This window comes from Bombyx mori, chromosome 13, assembly GCF_030269925.1.
Source record: "Bombyx mori chromosome 13, ASM3026992v2".
Taxonomy (NCBI): domain Eukaryota; kingdom Metazoa; phylum Arthropoda; class Insecta; order Lepidoptera; family Bombycidae; genus Bombyx; species Bombyx mori.
This window is the reverse complement of record NC_085119.1, coordinates 1,620,507-1,646,731: the sequence shown is the minus strand read 5'-3', so window position 1 is coordinate 1,646,731 and position 26,225 is coordinate 1,620,507. Positions and strand designations below refer to the sequence as shown.

Sequence of the window (26,225 nt, the reverse complement as noted above, 5' to 3'; positions counted from 1 at the left end):
CACAGAACTCATGAAGAGGCAGAGGGGGGAAAGTGAAGCGTTGAGTGCGGAGCACATCTCTCCCATCACCCTCCCCCTCGGGACGCCGGACCGGCGGTCGTCGGCGCCACGACCACCAGCCCTCTCGGTCGGCAGGCTATCCGAACCCCGCCTAGATGGCGCCGGTTAGAGTGAGCTATCCTACGGAATACCCCGCTGGACCAGAACCAGCGTGAGTCGAGGATAGCCGGCCTTCCATCACCCGGATGCTCTTGCGTAAAACGCGTGCAGAGCAGCTTGCACGTCGTCTTCTTAGGCCCCCCTCGCCGGTCCCCAGACCGACATGTGAGGGGGACCCGAAACACTTAGAGGGCCAGGGCTTGGGCGAGATCCGCCTCCCTGGCCCCCGCTCGACGGCGGCGGGATTGTGCGTCTCTCACGCGCCCCGCCGCCTCCTTCTGCGAGATGGTGCACTCGCAGAAGTCGAGCATCGCCTTCCACGACTCGTCGTCGCCGAGTATCGATGCCACAACACTCGGCAACGACAAGTCGTTTCCTGTTTTTGCAACGAGGACACGGCGCCACCCCTCCCATGCGGGGCAGGCAACGAGCGTGTGCTCCGCCGTGTCCAAGTCGCAACCACAATGGTGGCACTCTGCCGTCGGCTCAGCTCCGATCCGGTGCAGGAACTCACCGAAGCAACCATGCCCAGTGAGCACCTGCGTGAGCCGGAAAGTGAGGCGTCCTCTGTCACGATTCACCCAATCCACAAGGACCGGGCGAATCGCCTCGATGGTCCTACGACCGGCCGAAGGATCAGCCAGCCGTCTGGACCATGACTCCAGCGCGGACCGCCGAGATTGGGCCCTCCGCGCTCTGACCACACTGGGGCTGGGACGCGCCACGCCCCGGGCACGAAGGTCAGCCCGCCACTGATAGTCAGCAGCGAGCGCCTCCGCTTCCAGAATCCAAGGCGGCGTTCCAGCCAGTACACACGCCGCCTCAAAGGAGATGGTGCGATAACCACGGATGACCCTGACCGCGATGGTGCGTTGCGGCCGTTGCAGCAGCTTCGCCACCCCCGCGGCCAGGGACTGGCCCCACACAGGTGCCCCGTATAGGGCCATTGATCGCACCACCCCCGTATAGAGACGGCACGTCACCTGGTCAGGCCCCCCGACGTTGGACAGAAGCCGGCTTAACGCGCCGGCCACCCCCAACAAACGAGGGCCCAGGTTCTGAAAGTGAGCACGGAAGGTCCAACGACTATCCAGGATGAGGCCGAGGTACTTCAACTGCACCCCGACCCCGATACGGACGCCTCCAACCACGATATGGGCATCGACAGGTGGCACTCTCCGTGGCCTGTGGAACCACATGGCCTCGGATTTACTGAGCGCCACGTCGAGGCCCAATCTCCTGATTTCGCCACAATATTGGTATGTGGTCTTTATTTGAGAGTTCTTGTGCTTATCCAGACATCGGTTCTCCGATCATTCTGCTTATTGCCACTTTAGATACTTATCTTTCGGTTAATTTGGTCTTTCGCGGTTTTTATATTTATAGCTTGGAATACAACAGCTACAGAATCAACAGTGAACTGTAAATAAATATAAATTTGAATACTGTTCCTCTTGTCTCTGGCATTGTGAAATGATTACTTCAGTCTCCATTTTCAATCTATATAATTTTAAACAAAACACTAAAGAAGAAAAAAGGAGGCAATAAAAACGTTTTTCTCCAAATACAAAATATTTCAAAACATTTTTAGCAGAAATATTGTCTATAAATAAACTTAATATAGCTGTCATAATCTCTGACGTGGACGAGATTAGTTTCTGAGTGCCTTACCTAAAATATAATTCAGTTGAATCCGTTTATTTTATATTTAAATCATTGTAAATATTGAAATCTGAATATTTTAGACTTTGATTTATTATTTCTGTTATATTGGGTTCTATTTTCAAATATAAAGATTTGATGAAGATATAAATATTAGGTTGATTGATTGTCTATCACATTAGGTTTTTTTTAAAGTAAATAGAAAGTTAAAATTTTAAAAATTCAATGGCGGCTCAAAGTTAATTTTCGACATATTGTATAAATTTCTGTTATTAACATCACGAACTTTATAGGACCAGTGGTTAGCGTGTTTGACCATATTTATACACGTCGTACATATGCAATCGATTTCCGGTCGGAGTCAAATTTTCAAAAAAATGTTTAGTATTCCGATCTGGGCATCTCTTTTGAATATTGAACCGGCAGCTGCGAAGTGAAGATCATTTACTCAAAAATATTATAGAGAATGCAAAAATTAATAATGTATACAACACCGCAGTGATAAATAAATCGTCATAGATTACGTGGGTGGTAACTAATTTATATTTTGCGGGGGCGTTGGTGGCATTTTCCCCCTGAATATATTGTTAGAAACTGAACTATCGATTATGACGTCATTAACAAAATATTTCCAATAATTATTACGTAACTTTGGGCTTACACAATTTCAGCAGCATACATTTCGCTTGGCCCTGTCAAATCTCTAATGATATTAACTCTTTCATGTACACAGCATTGGAAGGAATTCATTTCATAGCTTAGTTATTTGGTAACCCACCTTTAATATAGCTGATAAAAAATATATCTCCGAAGGTAACTTTATTAGGTTGAAAAAAACGTGTGCTAAAGTTATCCGGCTTCTAATAAGGCAGATGTCTTTCTCGTTTCGTGTTGATGAGAAAATGGTGTTAGATTATGAAGCGGTACGAGAAAGGAAAGAAATGTACTGAGGGAAAAAAAAGTACAGAAATTTGCCTCTAATTTAATTATTCAATGGAAATACTTTCGTAATTTGTCCTTTTCTTATGTTTTATGAGTTTTTCTGGGGCTACACTAAGTGTTGAGTTTGGTAGGATAGTTAGTTTTATTCATTTGTCTATATCTTCCCTCATTACCGCTTATGTTCTTCCTGCAAACATTTTACTTGTTTGATCTGCTCTCTCTCAGCATACCTTCGGCCAGACCTACATAATTGTTGTAGATTGCATGTAATTGAAGATAACACCGGTCAATAGAGACGTTAAAACATGATTTTAAACAAAGAAAGCCCGTAATTTTTTCAGTTAATAGTAAAGATTCCCCGACAGCAATCTTCAGGCGTAAGACACAATTATTATTTAGAAGCAGCCTCATTATTTCTTGGCCGAGAATTTCATCTCAGCGCCGTAGTTAGTTGGCGTCATTTTTCCAAGGTATTAGATGGAATTACTAGAGCTAGCTTCATGAGTCGAGGATGAAGGAGCTCATTAGTTTATTGGACCATTAAATATGTTAACTAGTTTTAACTTAAGTCAACTGTTGTGCAAGCTGCCGAACAATTTCAAAGATACTCCATAAGTATTAATATTATCATCCTTGATATTATGATGACTAAGCGTGATAGCGTGATATTGAAATATACATATAGGTAGGATGGTAGTTAGTGTTGTGATTTGCGCTGAGTTTAGTAAGCATGTACGCGGAAACAAATACGTTATTTCAATGTAATTAAGATATATTACACAAAGTTACATTTAATATTATTTCATGCACATAGATGAGTTAATAATTAATATATAATATGTAATTAGCAATAATGTATAATAATACCCCCTAGCACACATTGGTGTTACAAGAATTCAGCTTTGTATCGTAGGATGAACGGTGGCATGCTCTGTCTCATAAAGCTTTCGCTCACAATGAAAAAAGCTCTCCACTGCTTCTGTCGATTAAAAAAATCTCTAATATAAAAGAAATGTCATTTCAACAATAATATAATACTTCAGCTGAACAAAATGATTTCTCAAAAATTTTCGAATGGACCGCAAAAATATTTTAGTCCGGAAATTACATTGTTGTGGTATCCGATTCCCGGGAAGCTTATTTCGTTACTCTTTACCAAATGTAATGGAGGTAGGACGCGGTCGGTGGAAAGGCATGCGGGATACTGATCGTCTTATCACATGTTGTTAATGACTTGGATTTTCTAATAACGTTTATAGACTTGAAGTCGACGTGGCCTAAAGGATAACACGTCCGGTGGATTCGTGTTGAGCGATGCAACGGTGTTCGGATCCCAAGCGGGTACCGATTCCAATACCAATTTTTGTAATGAAATACGTACTTAACAAATATTCACGATTGACTTCCACGGTGAAGGAATAGCATCGTGTAATAAAAATGAAACCCGCAAAATTATAATTTGCATAATTACTGGTGGTAGGACCTCTTGTGAGTCCGCGCGGGTAGGTACTACCACCCTGCCTATTTCTGCCGTGAAGCAGTAATGCGTTTTGGTTTGAAGGGTGGGGCAGCCGTTGTAACTATACTGCGACCTTAGAACTCATATCTCAAGGTGAGTGACGCATTTACGTTGTAGATGTCTCCATAGACATGTGGTTCCGGTGGTTACCGGTCTCCAGTGAGTGAACCACTTATTACCAGGTGGGTTGTGAGCTCGTCCACCCATCTGTGCAATAAATAAAAAGAATAATAATAATAAGAGTAATAGTGGTGTTCTACGAGATGTCACAGGTTCTAATGTCTCCACCTGACCGTGAACTTTGTGAACGACGACGTGAACTTCCACCCTGAAACATGACAGAGCCTCACCCTTTAAAGTGAAATGAAGCATCTTTTTGCGGCAGCTGTATGATACCAACCCGTGTATGTTAACAATATTCTCAACGACCAGTTTTTGAAGTTATACTTCTTTAGGCGCGTTATGAAAAATTGATGAGAGTGAAATTTTACGATGCGCGCGCACCGTGACACAAAATTAACAGAAATGAAGTTGCCCACTAAACCGCTCATTACAATACGACCGACGTAACTTGGCGAGTCTGAATATAGCCGCAGGTGAACTTTCCGAACCGTACCCAGAATTACCGAATTTATACGATGTCAAGAAAAGGGATGTCCAATATGCGTGTTTGAGGATGTTGTTTAATCGTTTTTTTTTTTCAAATAGATTAAAATAAAAAAATAAATAAAAACAAAATAAAAAAAATAAAAAAGTATAACTTCTTACGCGCGTATATAAGTACACGCACCCTTTTTTTTGCTCGCTGTGAATTCACTGTGAACTCACCGTCAACTCACTGTCTGAATTGGAGATTATACTAATTATAAACGCTGTGATGTTACAGTACTTTGAAGATATCAAGATAGGATCTTCGTATGCCTACCTACCTTTTCCAACCTAATCTTCAGTAGCCTCGAAGAGCTATTCCGTCGTCTCCGGGCTCAGCCGAAATAAAAACAGTGCTTCGCTGAATCTACCACCGAATCGGAACCGCGATCCACTGAGAAAATCCGGCGAGAAACTCAGTGGGTTGGGTCTTTATCTCGACAATTTGTTATCTTGTTAAGTTTTCTCACTTTTCAGTGTCGACTTTGAATTCGTAGCAACGAAACAACTCAAATATAAATATTTTGGTGAGCATTCTATCTATCCAAGAAAAGGAAATTTATAAATTTGTTTACGTTGTAAAATTCAATGATTTACAGCAATAGCTGTAATACGAAGCGAGGCCACGTACAACGTACATTGGGTGCCGCAAATTCGAGATATTTATATTTAGTGCTTGCCGAATAACGCGATGAGAATTTTTGGAGTTCCGTTCTATCTATTACGAAACCTTCTAAACCGAGTTTAAAAAAAATTGCGAGTCGCAAATATGATTCTAAACTCTTCTTCGATTTAATTTTATGTAAATATAATTCATAATCTCTACCGTTAATTACTGTGCAAAGTCTTGGAAATATCGGAAACTTTAAAATGTAAACAAAAAAAATCGGTTGTCTGTAAAGTCGGTTTACTGACGATAGTTGAACGTGACAACGTCATAAGAAAATATTGATGGAATAGTTTCATTTTTCAATTATCGTTTCTATAAACAATTGACTTTTCACTGAACTTCATACTTGACGATAACATGTAAATGTGTTATTGTATAGCAGCTGTCCACGCGGATGCATCGCTCACATCGCCTCAGAGCGAGGTAACGCCGCATGAGTCATGTTTTTTCGTGCGTGCAGCCGGCTCCATCGAATTATAAGACGTTGTCACGTCAAAATGAATGACTTTAATGACCTTGTTAATGACTTGAAAGAATACATCAATACTATTATATTATTGTGAACAGGCAATTAATTATTGATAATTCAATCAAATTGTTCAGTTTTCTTTGTCCGTTAAAAAGGGATATTAGTTAATTTTTTCGAGCACGTACAGTATCGGTATCGCAAAATGCGGCCGATAAAATTGCGTAATACGTACGCTACGCAACTATATTTCTATAATAGTGATAATGTATCAATTGGCTAGATTGAATTGCGTGATTAATGACATAAGGATACTTTTATAATAGTCAAATTATAATAATTACCAATTGTTGTTTTATTTACGACAACGAATTCATCACTATAGTTTTTTTGCTATAATAGTCCATTAGTTATGTGAGCTTGACATATTATGTAGTAATTATTGTTATATTGGTACGAGTAATACCATCTGTTCTCAGATAGCAAAACGAATATCGAAATAACTAAAAAGTCTTTAGAATGTTCTAGAACATCGTTTGGTCGAGAATGTTCTGGAAAATTGTAGACAGTCGAAAAGACGTGACGTAGGTGAAGTGAAGGCAGTTTTGTTCGAATAGAAACTACGAGCGGAACACCACAAGAGAGCGAAAAATTGAACGATAAAACAGCAGTTTATAATAAATATCTTAATAATTGAATTGGGTTTTAATTTGTATTTCGGTGAAGCCTTTTATTTATGTTGAGCCCCAGTTCATACCGGCATGAGTATATTACTGAAGGTTTTAATATTAAATACTTTATTAGTTCTACATATTTAATATTAATAAATAAATTAACTTAATGAAAACTACAGAGCCCACGTAGCAAGCGACCGGAGCCGAATTCCGTCGTATTTTTTTCCGCTCCTCGATATTATATTTGCGGCACGTACTGAGCTCTGAGTAGGCCCGACGAAAAATTCATAACGCAGTTATATTGCCTGCAGGGTTTATTGAAAAATAGTTATTTAGATTAACGTCTCGGCATCACGGCGGGAACAAAGTGATGGAGTTCCGTAGGTCTTGTTTATTGGGCCGGTCGCTTCCAAAATGTAATTCCGAATGTGGAACTTATTAAAAATTGTTCCTCAATTCCTAAACGGATCTACGAGAGAGAGTGAGCTTAAAAAAATACGCATTCGCTACGAAAGACAAAAACGTTGGAAGCGTCTGCTCTAAGCGTTCCGTGTACTCAGTTTTTGTTCATTCCTGTAGACATCACGCTCCAGGCTTAAGCGTTATGATGCGTATCTAATTGGAACTTTATCTGCAATAAGGCGTATACCGTTTTTTGTTTATTTCCGAACTTATTGCCATTTCTATAGCTTCTTTACTCCCTATTTCTAATGAGAAAATTCATAAATTTTAGTTTAAAGACTAGGCTACCGGTTATTCCAAAATCTATAAATTATCGAACCTGATTTCTTGAAACTAATAGACCTCGATTAAATACAATTGAAACAATTATTTAAAATTATAGATAGTTTCGTTACAAATCCAATAAATCTCATTGAGTTATTGGATCGTGAAATACGCGAAATATTACGACATTCCGAGAAATCCATTCTGTGAGTTAATACAAAAAAGTTATGAATTAAGAAATTTTTAAAACATTTATGATTTCCTTGATAATGGATAATCTAACAGGGATCCGTGGTTAAAGGACAAAAAGGAACCTTTAGTCCTGTCTAACCGTTTGTCACAAAAAAAAGATCTTTAGGGTCTTTTTGTAAGAACTTCTCAATAGTCAGTCCATGAGTGATGAAATCCGAGAAGCCGTCTGCCAAAACTGGTGATGAAATTATACGTAATATTTTTGAATTAGGGGTGTCACGCCATCAATGTAACTGTGGTGTGAAAAAAAATGAAGAGATCAAAAGCGTACGTGATTGCGTTGTACATCATCATCATCATCAGCCTGTATCTATCCACTGCTGGATGTAGGCCTCTCCCATAGTCCGCCAGAATGAACGATCCTCCGCCTTCCGCATCCAATCTCTCCCAGCATATCGCCGCAAGTTGTTGTACATAAATAATAAAAATAACGAATGATGGTCGGTGACCTGAATACATCGTTTGGAGAAATATTATGCCCTTCTAAAGTCAAAAGCAATTTTTTTTATTGCCCCTTTGGTATACGAGTATACAGCCCACCTGATGGTGAGTGGCTACCGTCGCCCATGGACGTCAGCAATGCCAGGGGCAGAGGCAAGCCGCTGCCTACCGTTAAGATCTCTCCACAAGCCTCGTTTGAAGAAGGACATGTCATAACGCTCGGGAAGCACCCTGTAGGGGAGCCCAATCCAAAGCCGGATGGTACGTGGTAAAAAAGATCGCTGGAAACACTCTGTGAATGACCGCAATGACTCCAGGTAGTATGGATGAACTCTACTCTAGTGGTGAACGGTGTGATGGCAAAATGAAATGATGGGATCATCTCAAACAGTTCCTCAGACCACTCTCCATGGAACACACGGTACATAATACAGAGATAACCAAAGTCTCTCCGGAGACCCAGAGATATCCAACGAGTCAACCTTACAAGATAAACATTCTTGAGATTAATTTACATAAATCGAAAAGTGTGTTTTTATTTTAATAAGTATGTATGTAGATCTTCGAACGTGCTCACGATTTGGTACAGAGTAGAAATATGGCTATAAACACATCGCGATTTGAAGCCGTCACCGACCTTAAGGCACGGGGACGTTCAATCGTGTTAAATAAAGGCTGGCTCGTTCTTCAAACTGACACCTTTGCAGCAGAAATAGGCAATGGAACTACCCGCAAGGCCTTACAAGACAGAGTAATCATACAGTAAGCTTCCACGAGTGCCTTCGTCCGGTTCCAGTAAGTGAAAATTAATTGCAATCCGTTGCATTGTAACTATACTGAGATCTTAGAACTTATATCTCAAAGTGGGTGGCGCATTTACGTTGTAGATGTCTATGGGCTCCAGTAACCACTTAACATCCGGTTGGCTGTGAGCTCGTGCACCCATCTATGCAATAAAAAAAATATAAAAATGACACAAAATATTAATAAATATATGTATACGGAACCGTCATTTGCGTCAAGTCTAACACACTTGTCTAACTTTTTCTAATCTGTTTTCTCTTAAAAATGCTTTGACATTTTTTTGCTTTTGCATCACATCATATTAAATGAGAAATTGAATTATCTTGTTGTTCGGTTAAAGAATCTGTTTTGAATGAACAGTTCAGATTTTTATCGTAAATAATTAAATAATCTTACGGATCATTTGACGTTAAACGCCTATAACAGCTTTAAAGCAGCTTTAGAACACGAAAGCCGCCTATACATTAGGATATCAAGTAGATGTACTTACTATTCTTAAGCCGGAACGAAGGGTGTCTTTGAATCGGGAATAATCAGAAGACTAATCAGTGCTAGCTGATTTGCTCAGATTAATAATCCATTACGACTAATTCAAATTAAGCCTACTCAAAACTTTTATTTATTTTTATTTTATTTATTTAATATATTTTGTACACACAGCTGTTAGAAGAAACACGGCAATAAGGGTACAGAGTACAAGGGAACTACTTATTTCATGTTGAAATCTCTTCCAGTATTTTGAATAATTTTTTTATTGTTCCTATTTTGTTTGTTTCAGATAAAAACTTTCAAATGTGCAAGTGTAGAAATGTGACCATAAAACCGCGAACCAGCCCCAAGATGAAGCGGCGATCTCTGACGGCCCTCCGCGATGAGCACCCACCGAAGAAGTCCCGCAGCGACTTAGCGATCTACGCCATGGTCACCGCCACAGCTGTTCTCAGCTACGTCAACAGTTTACATGGCGACTTCGTGCATGACGACATCCCGGCTGTGGTCACGAATGGTGACGTCGTGGGCACGAACTCTTTGAAGCAGTTGTTCCTGGATGACTTCTGGGGCTCGCCTATGGCTGACGTGAACAGTCATAAGTCATACAGGCCTTTGACTACTTTATCATTCAGGTGAGTCTTTACTTTGTCTTTAATTCCTCTACGCAATTTTACTATTACTAGTGGTCCCTCGGTATAATTAATTGAAATTATAAGTTTGAACATTATTATGGCTCTATTGTGAGTCCGTGCGGGTGGGTACCACCACTCTGCCTATGTCTGCCGTGAAGCAGTAATGCGTTTCGATTTGAAGGGTGGGGCAGCCGTTGTAAATATACTTGAGACCTTAGAACTTATATCTCAAGGTGGGTGGCGCATTTACGTTGTAGATGTATATGGACTCCAGTAACCACTTAACACCAGGTGGGCTGTGAGCTCGTCCAGCCATCTACGCAATAAAAAGAAAAAGAAAAATATACTTCTATAATCACAGATTTCACCAAGACTACACTATAGACAAATAATATTAAACATAAACAATATTAACCTATTCTAAATTTGACTATAGATTTTAAGCAATAACAAAAGTTTGACAATAAACAAAGAGTATATTTTATCTGTGTGTGTCAAATACATGGTAGTGTGTGTAATGTTTTTTTTATTGATTTAATGTATTTTTATGCATAATTTAAAAAAATTTATTAGGACTGTGCACTTCTTCTCTATATTCTCTATAAGTGTGGAAAGTTTCATACTCCTCCGTAAGCGCAATTTTCGTAAAAAGGGGTACAAAGTATTTGCTTCACGTATTAATATATAGATATAGATAATGGTAATATGATGCGTAGTATTATCGCTAACATCGTTTCTTCCACGTAACTAAAATCGAGGAAGAAATACGGGTATACTAAAAAGAGCTTTACTTTTTATTTAAGTAGAATAATAGGCTTTATGATATAGCACTTAAATACAAATTGTATTAAATTGTCATCCCCATTTAGGGTGTCGTTTAGTATGTACTTAACATTTCTAATTTGCTAAATATGATGTTAATGTACTGATATTTGGCATGAATAGCCATGATTTAATACATTACCTGAATAATTAACAAGCACTGGTGGTAGGACCTCTTGTGAGTCCGCACGGGTAGGTACCACCACCCTGCCTATGTCTGCCGTGAAGCTGTAATGCGTTTCGATTTGAAGGGTGGGGCAGCCGTTTGTAACTATACTTGAGACCTTATATCTCAAGGTGGGTGGCGCATTGACGTTGTAAATGTCTATGGGCTCCAGTAACCACTTAATGAGCTCGCCCACCCATCTAAGCAATAAAAAAAACTCAACAACAACGCAAACAAATAACAACAACAAAAATATACAAGCTAATGATCATTTACTTTTACTCCAGTAACAGAAGGCTTTGCGAATGTTTACGCCGCAGAACACCTTCAAAAGTACAATTGAATTCCATAATTGCATCAATGCAATGTCTTTTTTAATTGACGTGTGGTAAAAGCGGGTAGAATGTTCGACTTCCCTGCTTAAAGTATGAAGGCTTCTAAAATAAGCTGAATAAATCGCACACGAAAAATAACGTTCGTGATTTTTACACGCGATGATTCAAAACGCAATAAATACACATCGTGGAAGTGCGAATTCGATAAGTGCATAATTGCATTCGATAATTGCATTAATGCAATGTCTTTTTCAATTGACGTGTGGTAAAAGCGGATAGAATGTTTGACTTCCCTGCTTAAAGTATGAAGGTTTGTAAAATGAACCGAATAAATCGCACGCGAAAAATAACGTTCGTGATTTTTACACGCGATGATTCAAAACGTAATAAATACACATCGCGGAAGTGCGAATTCGATAATTGCATTATTGCGTTCGATAATTGCATTAATGCAATGTCTTTTTTAATTGACGTGCGGTAAAAGCGGGTAGAATGTTCGATTTTCCTGCTTAAAGTATGAAGGCTTCTAAAATAAGCTGAATAAATCGCACACGAAAAATAACGTTCGTGATTTTTACACGCGATGATTCAAAACGTAATAAATACACATCGTGGAAGTGCGAATTCGGCAATTCACGAGATAAGGGCTGTTCGGGCGGGGGAGGCTCACGTTATCGTAATTTATGGGCGGGCCTGCAGGTGGCGTCAGCTACGACCGTGCAACTATGTTTTAATGTTATACATACGTAATTTTTGCTTTGTCCGATTTTTTTTTTAATGTAGTTTGGGCCGTGAGCTCGTTCACCCAAAGCAATACCTAAGCAATAAAAAAAAATACGTACATGTGTTATAAAAAATTTTCTACATTGTCGTAGACGGGACAGTAGATTACCTGGGTACTAAGTGGTTTTCGAAGCCCAAAAGTAACAAGCGCCATCATCTTGAGGTTGAAGTTGAAGAAGTCGTATCCTTCTAGCCTTTAAACCAGAAATCGTGGTTATTCCATACCAGAAATCGAGATGATAACATTACCCGTACTTACGATATGCCCTGTCAGTAAAAGGCTAGCTAGGCATTTCAAACATTTACATTCAAACAAAAATAAATCGTACATTATCAGTACATTCCGAAATGTTTATTATTTATAATGAGGGTGGTCGGACAAACGAGCGGGCTCCACGCATTGTGTCCAATCAATCATACAATGGAATGCTAATCTGCGGCGGAATCGATTCGGGGCCAAACACCGGCGCTTTGTTCTTTTGTCATAAGCACAATGGAGGGTAGCTGGATGTGAAATTATTAAAGGATATTGAGGGTATTCATCTGTTTTGTCGATTCGGAAGAAGTTCGGAGGAATTCTTTTTAATTTCGTGCCGTACAGATTTTAGAGATTATTTTCGAAGGTTGTATGCGACAGGGTATGGTCGCAGTTGGTCTTGGATCAGAAATGTTAGAGGCAACAAACTACCTCTTAAGAAGCACATCGGTATCGTGTGAGCTCATACAGGTCGGTACCACCACCCTGCCTATTTCTGCCGCGAAGCCGTAATGCGTTCCAACTTATAGCACGAGAAAGCCGTTATGCTATAGAACTGAGACTTGGGACTGTCTCAAGGTTGATGGCGGTCTATAAGTTCCGGTAACAGCTTAACCTCAGACGGACCGAGAGCTCGTAAACTTGTATAAGCAATAAATATAACCGATAAAGGTAATAATAAAATGGCGATAGGTGTTTTACGTTAACCATTCTGGCATCCTTACGGTACCCGTGAACCCTCACGACATATTTTCCGAAAAGGATCCTATTTTAAATCGCATAAGTACTTTGTCTTCAAACTGGAAACTTGTTTAAAGTTCTAGACGGCCCGCAGAACGAGCGTAACGTGTAAAGTTCAAGTTGAGACTGAAGACAAACATAGAAGCTCACCGCAAGCAATAATAGTCTTTAGAGTACTTTCTGTTTGAGGTTTAGTTTGGTGCTTAAAATAATGCTTATGAAATATAACGATACTAAATTTTATCTTTGAAGTTAATTATTATGACTGTTATTAAAAATTATACTCATTTACACAAGCTCTTTCTGCCACTATGTGTACGAGTAAGATTGCAGTAGTAGATTTGTGTTGTATACTGTTGTGTACTGGTGGAAGGACCTCTTGTGAGTTCGCATGGGTAGGTACCACCACCCTGCCTATTTTTGCCGTGAAGCAGTAATGCGTTTCGGTTTGAAGGGTGCGGCAGCCGTTGTAACTATACTGAGACCTTAGAACTTATATCTCAAGGTGGGTAGCGCATTTACGTTGTAGATGTCTATTGGCTCCAGTAACCACTTAACACCAGGTGGACTCTGAGCTCATCCACCCATCTAAGCAATAAAAAAAAATTACCATGATTTTGTTACTAGTTCTGCGTAGCATTTGTGCTTTCTAAAGGACAGAACGCATCCAATACCATTGAAATTACCATCTCATGTATCAAAATAGGTAGTTGGTCTTCACTTTGGGATGATAATAGGCGTCCACACGTCGTTTTGGATCCTCCTGATCCAATAATGGTGCTTTTAGGTAACTCAAGGATCGGTTGTCGTTCTCGTCGAACCCGTCGTTTGCGACGAAGAGCTCGGCGAGTAAATTAACCCACAGACACAGCCCACTGAGTTTCACGCCCGAGGCAATCTCAGTGGCTCGCGATTCCGATTTGATGGTAGATTCTGCGAAGCACTGCTCTTGCTAGGGTTAGTGTTAGCAACGTCGTTAGGTTTGAGCCCCGTGATCTCACCTACTAACTCGGTGAATTTAATATAACCCCTCGAGGCTACAAGAACAGTTCGGGAAAAAAAATACGCGTCAGACTACTATTTTTCATCGCATGTACCTTGAATAGCTGTATTCATAAGCTGTGTGCTTCCAGAGATCGTTTAAGTCAGGCACCATCAAATCCTATATAGAGTGTCCATGGAGTTCTTCAAACTAGTTTTTACTGGTGGTAGGACCTCTTGTGAGTCCACGCGGGTGGGTACCACCACACTGCCTATTTCTGCCGTGAAACAGTAATGCGTTTCGGTTTGAAGGGTGGGCCGTTGTAACTATACTTGAGACCTTAGAATTTATATCTCAAGGTGGGTGGCGCATTTATATTGTGGATGTCTATGGGCTCCAGTAACCACGTGAGCTGGGAGCTCATCCACCCATCTAAGCAATAAAAAAAAAACTATTATATAACTACATATCTTGAAAATGCACGACCGTTGCTACTTACTATTAGGCTGGCTGTAAGCTAGTCTGATTTTTGTATGCAAAAAATATCGTCTTTATATTTCGAAATCGGCTAGAGAAGGCTTACCGACCTTTGATAGCTTCTTCGGAAATATAACACAAAATGTTAAGCTCATCATTTCGGAACCAAAGCACCGGCTCCATAAAAAGCTAGTGTAAAGCTAAATCTTAACGATGCTATGACACTTTTCCACGTTGTAAACGAGTATTACTAGTTTAAAAACTTATAAAGGAAGTGATTTGAACATCTACGTTACACAGAATCCAGTGGGACATGGTCGTAAAACGAAATATTGAAGTTGTGATGAAGTTCGTATTGGCTCTTTGCGTGTGGGGTTGTTTTTACTTATTGCTTTTGAAATATCGTTTTAAATCTGCAGAGTATGTTTTTAATTTTTGCGAAGTTCGGAGAATGACCTGAGTTTTGTAAGTAATAATAGTTATTAAAGCAATTTAAAAGAAAGAGTTATTCTTAAGGGTGATTAATAAATGAGCAGAATATTTTTAATAAAGACAACTAATCTAAAGACTAACCGTTGTCATAAAAACTGACACTTAGAACTTACGTTTCAAAGTGAATGGCGGCATTTAGTTTGTTTGTGTCTATGGATACCGACCTAAGTAATGAAAAAAAATTAAAAAAGTTAATCTTAAAACATAATTGTCAAATAGCATTTTTATTCTCACGGATGACGTCAAAAGCTCGATTGCGTTCATCTAATAACTCAGCTAACCTTTGATTAAATAATCAAAGCCACTGTCGCACTACTGAAGGCTAGCTATACATAACGATGCATGCGGTATAGCTACGCGCCACCACGCCTGATGTATCCCACTGCGCGATGCCAACACAACTAGTAATTCACATGTATTAATCGAATTGCTATATTAGTATCGATGTGACGGTGGGAACAATCGGGGATCAATTGGCCGGCTCCACGCTCGAGCAGTGCGTAATTACAGGGTTCAGTATCGTGTACGTCGTAGTACAAGCGATGAGCTGTTCATATTATAATTATTTAATTTCGTTGTTCTTATCTGTGTGGGCTAATCTTTTATGTATCACAGTGCATTTTATTTATGACGTTATCTGAAGATTTGTAATATTGGAACTGCTATGAAAAGGTAGGATATTTTATAAAATCTTTTTTAAGCTATTGCATAGCTTCTATCGCGGGCCTTGAGCGCGGCGACTGAATCAAGAAATTCCGTAACGAAAATAACCTGACACCCCCACTACGCCTACTATGTAGCTCGCGTTCAACACATTCACGTTACGCTTGTGTAGTGTTTGTGAATAAGCGCGCGGTGTGACGTTGCACTGCCGCATGCATATCATGAAAAGTCTGCCCATCTCTTCCTCGCGCGGTCTAGGTTATGAGTGTGAAGGGGACAGTTAATGTTTTGCTTTTGTTAATGTTTATAAATATAGCGTGGTCTTATTTTATTGTTGTTTTAATATCAAATTATTATTGTCGATTTATAATTGCATAAGTTGATAAAAAATGCTATGCAATAGCTTTACCGCGGCGGTCTCCGTGTACCACACGTGTTTTTTCACTAATTTTTTTTAAGGAAATGTAATAAATAAAAATCGCATATAATATGTATATAGATGCTCGGAAGTTTAAGTTAAATGAAAAAAAAAAAATGAAACGATTTCACTGAAATCGACCGATTACAGAAAATTATAATTTTACGGAAGAAATTTAATTAAAAATTAACCTTTTCAATAAAATCTAGAACAAAATAAATAGCTAACATGTGTTTAAGTCAAACTTCAATATTGCTAACGATATAAAAAAAAACAGATATTTTCATAGCTTTATACTGTCTGCATTCAGTACTTATACTATAAGCAGGTGAGAGGAAAATAATATGGCTTGCAGAGGCCCTTTCCAGTGACACAGTCTCTCTGTTGAGCAGAATGCAAATTTCATTTAGATTTAAAACAGATAGATAAAATAGGCAGATACTGGTGGCTTTACTGGTGGTAGGATCTCTTATGAGTCCACACGGGTGTGTATCACCACCCTGTCTACTTCTGTCGTAAAGCAGTAATGCGTTGCGGTTTGAAAGGTGGGGCAGCCATTGTACTGCAAAAACTGAGACCTAAGAACTCATATCTCAAGGTTGGTGGCGGCATATACGTTGTAGATGTCTATGGGCTCCAGTGACAACTTAACACCAGGTCGGGTGTGAGCTCGTCCACCCATCTAAGCAATAAATAAAAAAGATCAAAAAGACACAAAACCGTAAAATAGCTGTTGGTGTAGCTTTGTGTGTGTTCGAACCCTAAGTCCAGTAACGAGGTAATAAAAGCAGTCAGCGATGCGTCTCATGAGGCTTAGCTACAACCCGCGCGGTCACCGTTAATTACTCCAGGACGTTTGTACTGGTTCTGCTCAGACAGCTAAGTCTTTAGCGTCGTATGGCCAAGTTGAAATTTGCTACATACATTTTGTTATAATATAATAAACTAATTACTAGAGGTAGGACGTCTTGTCAGTCCGCACGGGTAGGTACCACCACCCTGCCTATTTTTGCCGTGAAGCAGTAGTACGTTTCGATTTGAAGAGTGAAGATAGCTGTTGTATTATAAAAGCTGAGACTTACAGCTCACGTTTCGAGGTAGGTAGCGGCATTTACGATATAGATGTCCATGGACTCCGGTAATCACTTAACATTAGCTGCGCTGTGAGTTGGTCCACTCATCTAAGCAATAAATAAATCTAATAGTGTTTAAGTAAATTCCTGTTATGGTACTAATAATTACGAAAGTTTTTTTGTTTGTAACAGACTATTTTAATGAAACAAATCCTAAATTTGATGATAAATTTATATCAAACTAATCAATGAATGACTCCATTGAAATTAATTCAGTAGTTGCGGAAATGTAGACGAACAAACAAATAGAATAATTAACAATAAACAAATACTTTTGCTGCTGGTTTATGTTCTATTACTGTTTTTAAACTACCCTTTTTATGACTTTCTTCAATATACAGACATTTCGAATTCTATTTTTATTTATTATACATGTTGACAAAATAGAAAGAATCTCATTTTTAAATTAATTGTAATTTGTTTTTAAGATTAAATTTTTTACTATTTAGTCTTTATCTTTGATTTTGTACAAGAAATCAAAAATGAAATGGTACAGAATAATTTGATAGATTTTTACAAATCTATTTTTAGCATTTTAGCACAGCATAGCAAACAGAGTCGATTGTGGTGACAAACAATTACTTATCTTTATTCAATTATGTCTATGTGGTGCATAATTCAAAATTCAAATTCAAATTCAAAATCATTTATTTCAACTTGGATGTCAGCATAACACACTTGTTGAATGTCAAAATATAAATGAAAATGTTAACTCTACCACCAGTTCCAAAAAAAACCACAGTCCTGAGAAGAACCGACGAAACAAACTCAGCGGGCTTTTTTTTTGTTTTTTCTCAAATATTCTTCTACAATATATTATATGCTTGATTACTTATAACAATTACTCAGTCATCATGGCAACCTTGCTTAATCATATTTATACTGTTTTAAGAGAAATTAGTGTTTGTGCACCGACGCCAAACTCATTTTTATCATATTGATTATTTCTCATCCTGATCTTTACAGGATCAATCTTTGAAAATTAATTCTAATGCAACTGAGACATCTAATTGGAGGCGGAATTGAAGTTTAGTTTTCTTTACTTGAACAACCACATATCAACAGAAGAAATTCAGCTCTTTTAGTGAACGACGATACTAGAAGCGAAAAATACAAAAATGCACTCAGCAGTAAAACGTAATGAATATGTTCACGAACAAAATTCTATAATTAAGTTAAAAAAACCGTAGTCCACGGAATTACAGTGAAAATAGTAACAGTGTCGCATTCAGTTCAAACCTTTTAACGAAAACTCTAGCTTTCGCGATATAGGTCTTATATAACTTGGACTACATCCAGGACACTGAAATAACTATATTTTCGCACAAATTTTATCCTTGTAAATCCTTGAATAGAGCACGGTAGTTTGTTGTTCTCCATATTTGGATTTGTATACGAAAATGCTGGGAAAATTAAACGAATATACGAGTTCTCTTATATACTTGGGATTCAAATGCTAACCTATCTGAGTACTCAGAGGTTATTCCATAAATTATTTATTTTTTTTATTATTTTTTAAACCGGGTTAATTGGCGATTGCTCGGTAGCATCTGCCCACAACAATGATACTGAATGACAACCACAACCACTCTGACAAGAGCGATACGACAAGGACGGAAGAACAAGTGCCACCTGGGCTGGAAAATCCCTATACTCCTTACTGGCACTTACTGTCTTGTCTGTCAAACTATAAATATTAGTTTCCTCTTTATTGTAATTATGATGGTATCACGATCTAACCTGTTTAGTTTAGGTTTAGAATATCCGTAAATCCAATGAAATTTAGAACGTGTGTTTTAATATCTGTGGCTTTGGCTCACTTCTTAGTATTACATGATTTCTAAATCGGACTTTATACCCTTTTTAAAACAACAACGAAGAATTGTGAGTAAATTTTGCTTTAAACAAACATTGCGGAAACAAAGGAAAGAGATTTATAAAAATAATTTGTGAGAACGCCAAATTCCAAAGAAAAACGAAATTAAACCATAAAAGACAATACAATTATATTAACTTGCACAATCCTCGGTGTAACGAGAGATTCACTGAAAATATCTCGTGAAAAAGGGACGAGGCGGTTTCTTGTTATTCGTCTCACGTCTAACTGTAGCACAGAAAATTCCTCGACACGAAATCTGTGCGTCAAAAGCCGCAATGAAAACCGCTCTACAAGCGGAGCAAAGGAAACCACATTGTGTGACTTTACTGGGCTAAACATAACTTAGGACTGGCACGGACTCAGTAGGGGTCACGTGGAATGGAAATTAAAAAAGCCATATTGAATTTTAGGGGTATCAAAATACACCCCCCTTAAGCGAAAATCAAGTCAAGGTAAGGTAGGTTCAAATTTTTTATTGTTTTTTGTTGCACCAGATCTCCCAGTTCACTTTATGTTAAGTGGTTAGGGAATTCTATGGACATTACAAAGTTAATACCGCCAACAACCATTAGACGTAAGCTTGAAGTTTCAATAGTATTATCCATCACCTGTCCCGCTCTTCAAATCGGAACGCATTGCTGCTTCTCAGAAATAGACGGGATAGTGGTGCCTACTTTGAGGCGTGGTTTTAATTATAGTATTGTTTTAATAATATAAACAAAAAATTGGTTTTTATACACATTTGTTACATTGCTGGTGAAATTCCCAACAAAGGTCGTATTATTTTAGTTTCATTAACGAGTTTTATTGAATTAAGCTGTAGGTGCCTTCAATGCAGTTGTTCTCTCAGTTCAGATACCTTGGCCGTTGACTACTACAAATTAAGATACTACATACTGGTGGTAGGACCTCTTGTCAGTCCGCACGGGTAGGTACCACCACCCCGCCTATTTCTGCCGTAAAGCAGTAATGCGTTTCGGTCTGAAGGGTGGGGCAGCCGTTGTAACTATATTGAGACCTTATAACTTATATCTCAAGATGGGTGACGCATTTACGTCGTAGATGTCTATGGGCTCCAGTAACCACTTAACAACCAGGTGGGATGTGAACTCGTCCACCCATCTAAGCAATAAAAAAAAAAGATCCTACATAAGCTCAAATCCGTATAGAACTAATTTATCCAGAAATTCACGCACGACCAATTATAATTTATATTTTTTAAATTCATCTCTTGGTCCTAATACGACACTCTCAGTGGTATAACGCAAACGTTCTTGGGGGAAAATATTTTATTTAGTGGATCTCGTTGCCATCTGAGCGGGTCGGGCAGCTATAAAAATATTATAAACGTAAGTGCTACGCAGTCGGTCCTAGCAATGGCTACCTCTACTACACCAGTAAAGAGAAATTTGGATCCATACAAAACAGCTATAAGGTTTCATTTTGAGGAACATTATTTACTTTATTGGATTAGTAGTACCGGTCATTCTTTAACTATGAGAAAACGCATGCTGCAATTACCGTTTCTTGGTATATTTTCGTAAATGCTGGTCTTGTTCCGATCTAAAACAGTGCCAAAGGCTTTTTGTAACAGAATATGTTGCCACGGTTGCGTTTTCAAAGCACGACCAAAATTCTGGTCACTATGTGTTCAAGAGTCAATCAAAAACTTCGTTTAGTCGAGAACATGCAATAGTCAGTACTGACGCTAAGATGTGCTTCACTGGAAATATAATACTTTATTGCTTTTTTGTTTTTGATTTATTAATTTTTGTTACCATTACCTCTGTACAGTGTTACAGCTCGGATATTACAGCAGCAGCAAGGTTGGTGAATAAGGGCAGCCACGGCGAAAACTATATGGATTTTAATGACATTGTAGCCTTAATTTGTGTAATCATTTCTGTTGTTATTTTTCTTATATATAATTATAATGGAAGCAGCGAATTCCAAATCGTAGTAGCAATGTTTTAACCTTCAAATTCTTTCGTACCAAGATAGAGTTCTTTGTTATTATTTAGAATTTTTCATCAAAACTGGGACATTACCAAATAAATGACAAATATTTTCGTTTAACTCGTAATCTATATATTAATACGTGAAGCAAAAACTTTGTATACCTTTTTACGAAAATTGCGCGGACGGAGGAGTATGAAATTTCCCACGCTTACAAAGAATATAGAGAAGGAGTGCAGAATGCTAATATTTTATTTAAATTGTGCATTAATAGTACCTTAAATAAAATAAAACATTACACACACTACCATGTATTTGACACACACATATAAATACTCTTTGTTTACTGGCAAATTTTTGTTATTGCTTAGTCTGTGTGTCAAATTGAGAATAGGTTATTATAGTTTATTAAGTTTCATACTTCAGTGTAGTTTATCTTTAATATTATTTTTCTATAGTGTATTCTTGGCGAAACCTGTTATTAATGACGTTTAATAGTCTTTGACAATAGAATCGTAATAATGTTCAAAATTATAATTTCAATTAATTAAAGTCGAATTTCGACTACTGCGGGGCCACTAATAATAAATTAAAATGTGAACATAATTTTTATCACAATTTATTCAAATTATTTAGTCAAAGGTATTTGAAGAACGTGTGTTTCACGTATAAATTTCAGTCATGGTAACAAGTAATAAATATTTAATTGACAGTAATGTCATACACGAGCGATTGTGGTTCGCATGTTTCGCTGCAATTAGCATTGTGTTGCGTTTGCCCAAATATTTGAACGTCTCAGATATACAGTTTATGGAAGTGACTATTGTGAGAGCGAACCACAGGGCAAGAGTTAACACGTCATACATTACGTGCGATAGAACCAATTTTATTGTAGCCGTTACCTCAAATATAATATACTCTTTTTTGGAATAGAAGGATCATGATTGGTTTAGAGGTCTTGTCGCTTGGCGAACTCAAGGGCTAAGCTCAGAGATGGTTTGCTACAGCGCGACTCCTTAGAAGACCAAGCGGCTCAAACGCAGCCTGACACCTACCTGGCATCTCACTTCTGCCACCGGATCAGAATCGCGACCTGTTGAGAAGATTCGGCGTGAAGCTCACGGACTGATGCTATGGGCTACGGTCGACGAGTATGTCATCTATTTATGATGATTCCAAATAAAATTGTTATAGTAAAAGCACGCATGCGAAAAATTATTTTTCATAATGGTATTCTGATTCACGTATAAAAGACAATTAGTTATCACCTGACGCCTGTGATATTTGGTGTTGAAATAAAACTGGGGTCGGCCAGTGGCCACACAATGCAGATTAACGAAATACCACGGAAACTAAATAAAAATGTATTTTTTTCTAAACTTATATTATATGTTTTAAATGTGTTTATGCCAATAAATAGTTCCTGTTTCTGTATCGGAAACTGCCCTTTATGCCTTCCACAGTCTCATCTAGTTTCAATAATTCCGTCTTAAAGATTTACGTCTTCAAATTCCGGTACCGCCTGGTACGACGGTAAATTATAATAAAATAAGAGAAATGTAATCACAGTCATTATGCTTTACAATGTTATTGCTTTGTTTATTTTTAGATGTTCCTTTTTTGTTTCGTTCGGGAGACTTTATGACTTCTATTCTTTATTAGTATTTTATTTGAGATCAAAATAACGTGTTCTTTTGATCTGTTGGATAACTTTTATTAACGCTTTTACAATTGTCTGGAATGGTATACTGAGGTAAACTTAATAGGTAGCGAGGGGCTCCCACCAGAATCCCTTCTTTATTTTAAGTGATAGTCGTGTTTTCCGATCTACTTTTAACTAACACCACAATCGAAGTAATAGCAGTTTCATTTTTGCAGCATTTTATTCGGATAAAGTTTTTTTCATCTTTTGGTCTTTTGGCGGTAACATTAATAATGTCACAGATTATATCCCTACCAACATGTCGTGCGTTCCGGATCACGCATCGTAAAAAAGCACGTTCTTAAAGCCACAGTTGTGTAGTAAAATATAAGCAGTATTGTGAATGATACCTAAACTATGCAACACAATAATTTATTACTGGTGGTAGGACCTTTTGTGAGTCCGCGCGGGTAGGTACCACCGCCCTGCCTATTTCTGCCGTGAAGCAGTAATGCGTTTCGGTTTGAAGGGTGGGGCAGCCGTTGTAACTATACTGAGATCTTAGAACTTACATCTCAAGGTGGGTGGCGCATTTACGTTGTAGATGTCCATGGGCTCCAGTAACCACTTAACACCAGGTGGGCTGTGAGCTCGTCCATACATCTAAGCAATAAAAAAAATAAAACTAGAGATTACTTTAGTATTTACGTAATCAGCACTTCTAATACTTTTGATGTCAGCCGTGATGTCAGTTTTAGAGATTTTTTATTGGGGAAACTTTTGTTTCTCTCCAAATGATCTATGATGTTTGGAATTTGGTCTACAAAATGTCCTAAGGTTGCTGTGTGAAAATCGAAAAACTTTAGGTTGGGGGAATATTTACAAGAGCATGCGTAACAGAAATAAAAAACTATTAGTGCTTTTAAAACATTTAAATTTAACACACATTAAATAATAAAATAACACAAATGGTCCCACACAATAACATATTCGCATCATAAATAAAATACCTAAACACGTCCGTTAATTTATTATCCGAATTTATTTGCAAAACAATAATATTCATCACACACCCATCGTTATAATATTCATGTCGCGGCCACTTAACGTAATCCGCCATTAAGACAAATGCCCGGACATAACTCTCGGACGCTCGTAAAAGATGTCCGGAGGATAAAGAGCCGCAATTCGACCGGTCCGTTTGTGTTTTGAATAAATAATACACTTCTTACTGAACGTGGACGTTGTGGAACTGAAAAAAATATGATAGTGTAAACTTTATGCGGGAATTATATTTATGGGCTGAGGTATTTCCGTTTAGGCCAATACTTTTTTCTTTTTTTTTCCTACCTTAGCTGATAGCCTTGAGAGGCTATTTCAGCGGAACCTTAACTAGTAGGTGAGCTCACGGGGCTCAAACCTGACGACGTTGCTAACACGAACCCTAGCAAGAGCCGTGCTTCGCAGAATCTACCACCGGATCGGAAACGCGACCCACTGAGAAGATCCGGCGAGAAACTCAGTGGGCTGTGTCTGAGGGTTAATTTACTCGTCGAGCCCTTCGTTGCAAGTGACGGGTTCGACGAGAACGGTGACCGGTGCTAGAGGTACCTAAAAGCACCGTTAGTGGATCGGGAGGATCCGAAACGACGTGTTTGGGGCGACGTCGGCTGCTTTCCATTCTTTCCGCAGTATCGGGAATGTAGTTACCGGCCGTCACAATGAGAGGGTTCTCGTGTCGTGCCGCTTTATCGAAGTGGGACCAATGCATGAAAGGATACCTAATATTGTAGGCTCTTTCTAATATCTTGTAACTGTTTAATTAAATTAATTAAGGTTGCTTAGAGCGTGTTCGAAACATTGGAAACATTTTTATTGGAGTTTCCCTGCGAGATCAAATCAGAAATAACTGGTGGTAGGACCTCTTGTGAGTCTGTGCGGGTAGGTATCACAACCCTGCCTATTTCTGGCAAGCGTGAAGCAAGCGTTTTCGTTTGAAGGGAGGGCAGCCGTTATAACTATACTGAGACCTTAGAATTTATATCTCAAGGTGGGTGGTGGCATTCACGTTTGTAAATAGATGGCTTCGGTTACCACTTAACACTAGGTGGGCTGTGAGCTCATCCACCCGTCTATGCAATAAAAAAAAGAGGAGATTCGCAGGACAACTATGGCAACAGATCTAGCCTAAAGGATTGCGACGTTGATGTGGCAGTGGGCAGGGCACATTGCTCGTAGAACAGATGGTCGCTGGGGCTGAAATGCTCTTGAGTGGCGACCACGTACTGGAAGACGTAGCGTGGGTAGGCCTCCTACAAGATAGACCGACGACCTATTGAGGTTCATGGGGATCCTCTGGATGCAGGTAGACCGATCTTTGTGGCGAGGCGTGGGGAGGACTACGTCCAGCAGTGGACGTCTGTGGGCTGATAAGACCGTGGACTGTATTTTTGTGCTAGCTTCAATAAAAAACTAGATTCAGAGCGAAAGATTTTTATTTCTTGATGTACACACGTGCGCGTACGACCAGAGTTTTTTGTGCAACTACAACTGACTGTGTTGCCATACTTATTAGTGTTTAGTGTGTTCCCACCTTTAAAAACAATTATATAAAATGTTATGTTTAGGATTGCCCTAAACAAAATTCACGTCCACATTTAATTGTTATATTTACAATATTGTTACGCGCTCGGGTTCGGGATAAATAAATGTTCACTTCAACACTTATACTTCACAACACTTATAACACTTAAAACACTCGCAAACACTATAAAATTCTCAATTTGCTTCTTCCACTTCGCTTCAGGCGATCCGTTCGATGTTTCGCTTCGAGTAGTTCCGATTACTGACTGACTGCGTGCCATCTCTGCAACGCTTTTGTAGCCGAGACCACAGCCCTAGAATTATCGAGAATATTCCACAAAAGTCGAGTATTGTGTATTTCCGCTATGTGATAATAGATGGCGTTGTACTTCTCTCGTTCTAGATGCTACTAGATCCTTCGATATTCGTTCGGTTATTCGGCGATAGATGGCGTTACTCTTACTGGCGTAACAATATCAAATTATAAAAATGTGTGTTCTGTTGTTGAAATTACAATAATATGATGCCTACAAGCTATTTGTTTTCTTTTGGTCTACATGACAGCAGTCATATTGAGATACGAGAATGAATACTCAATATGTTTATAATGATTTGTTGGAATAAACGTATATGTCGGCGATACGCCAGGGTTTTCACACGTAAGATTAATTACAACGAAAATATAATACAATTCTGTGATACTTTTTCGGTAGGCAGCGGCTTAGCTCTGCCCCTGGCATTGCTGAAGTCCATGTGCGACGGTAACCACTCACCATCAGGTGGGCCGTATGCTGCTCGTCTGCCTAAAAG

General features: G+C 38.8%; 1 protein-coding gene across 1 annotated transcript in view; it reads left to right on the top strand.

Moving 5' to 3' along the window:
* Positions 1–26,225, top strand: part of LOC101735558 (protein O-mannosyl-transferase TMTC1) — a 153,758-nt gene that overhangs the window by 49,707 nt on the left and 77,826 nt on the right. The window contains exon 2 of the mRNA XM_038015019.2: positions 9,742–10,087. Within this exon, the coding sequence (XP_037870947.1) occupies positions 9,756–10,087 (332 nt within the window). The 5' untranslated portion in view covers positions 9,742–9,755. The remainder of the gene's footprint in view (positions 1–9,741; positions 10,088–26,225) is intronic.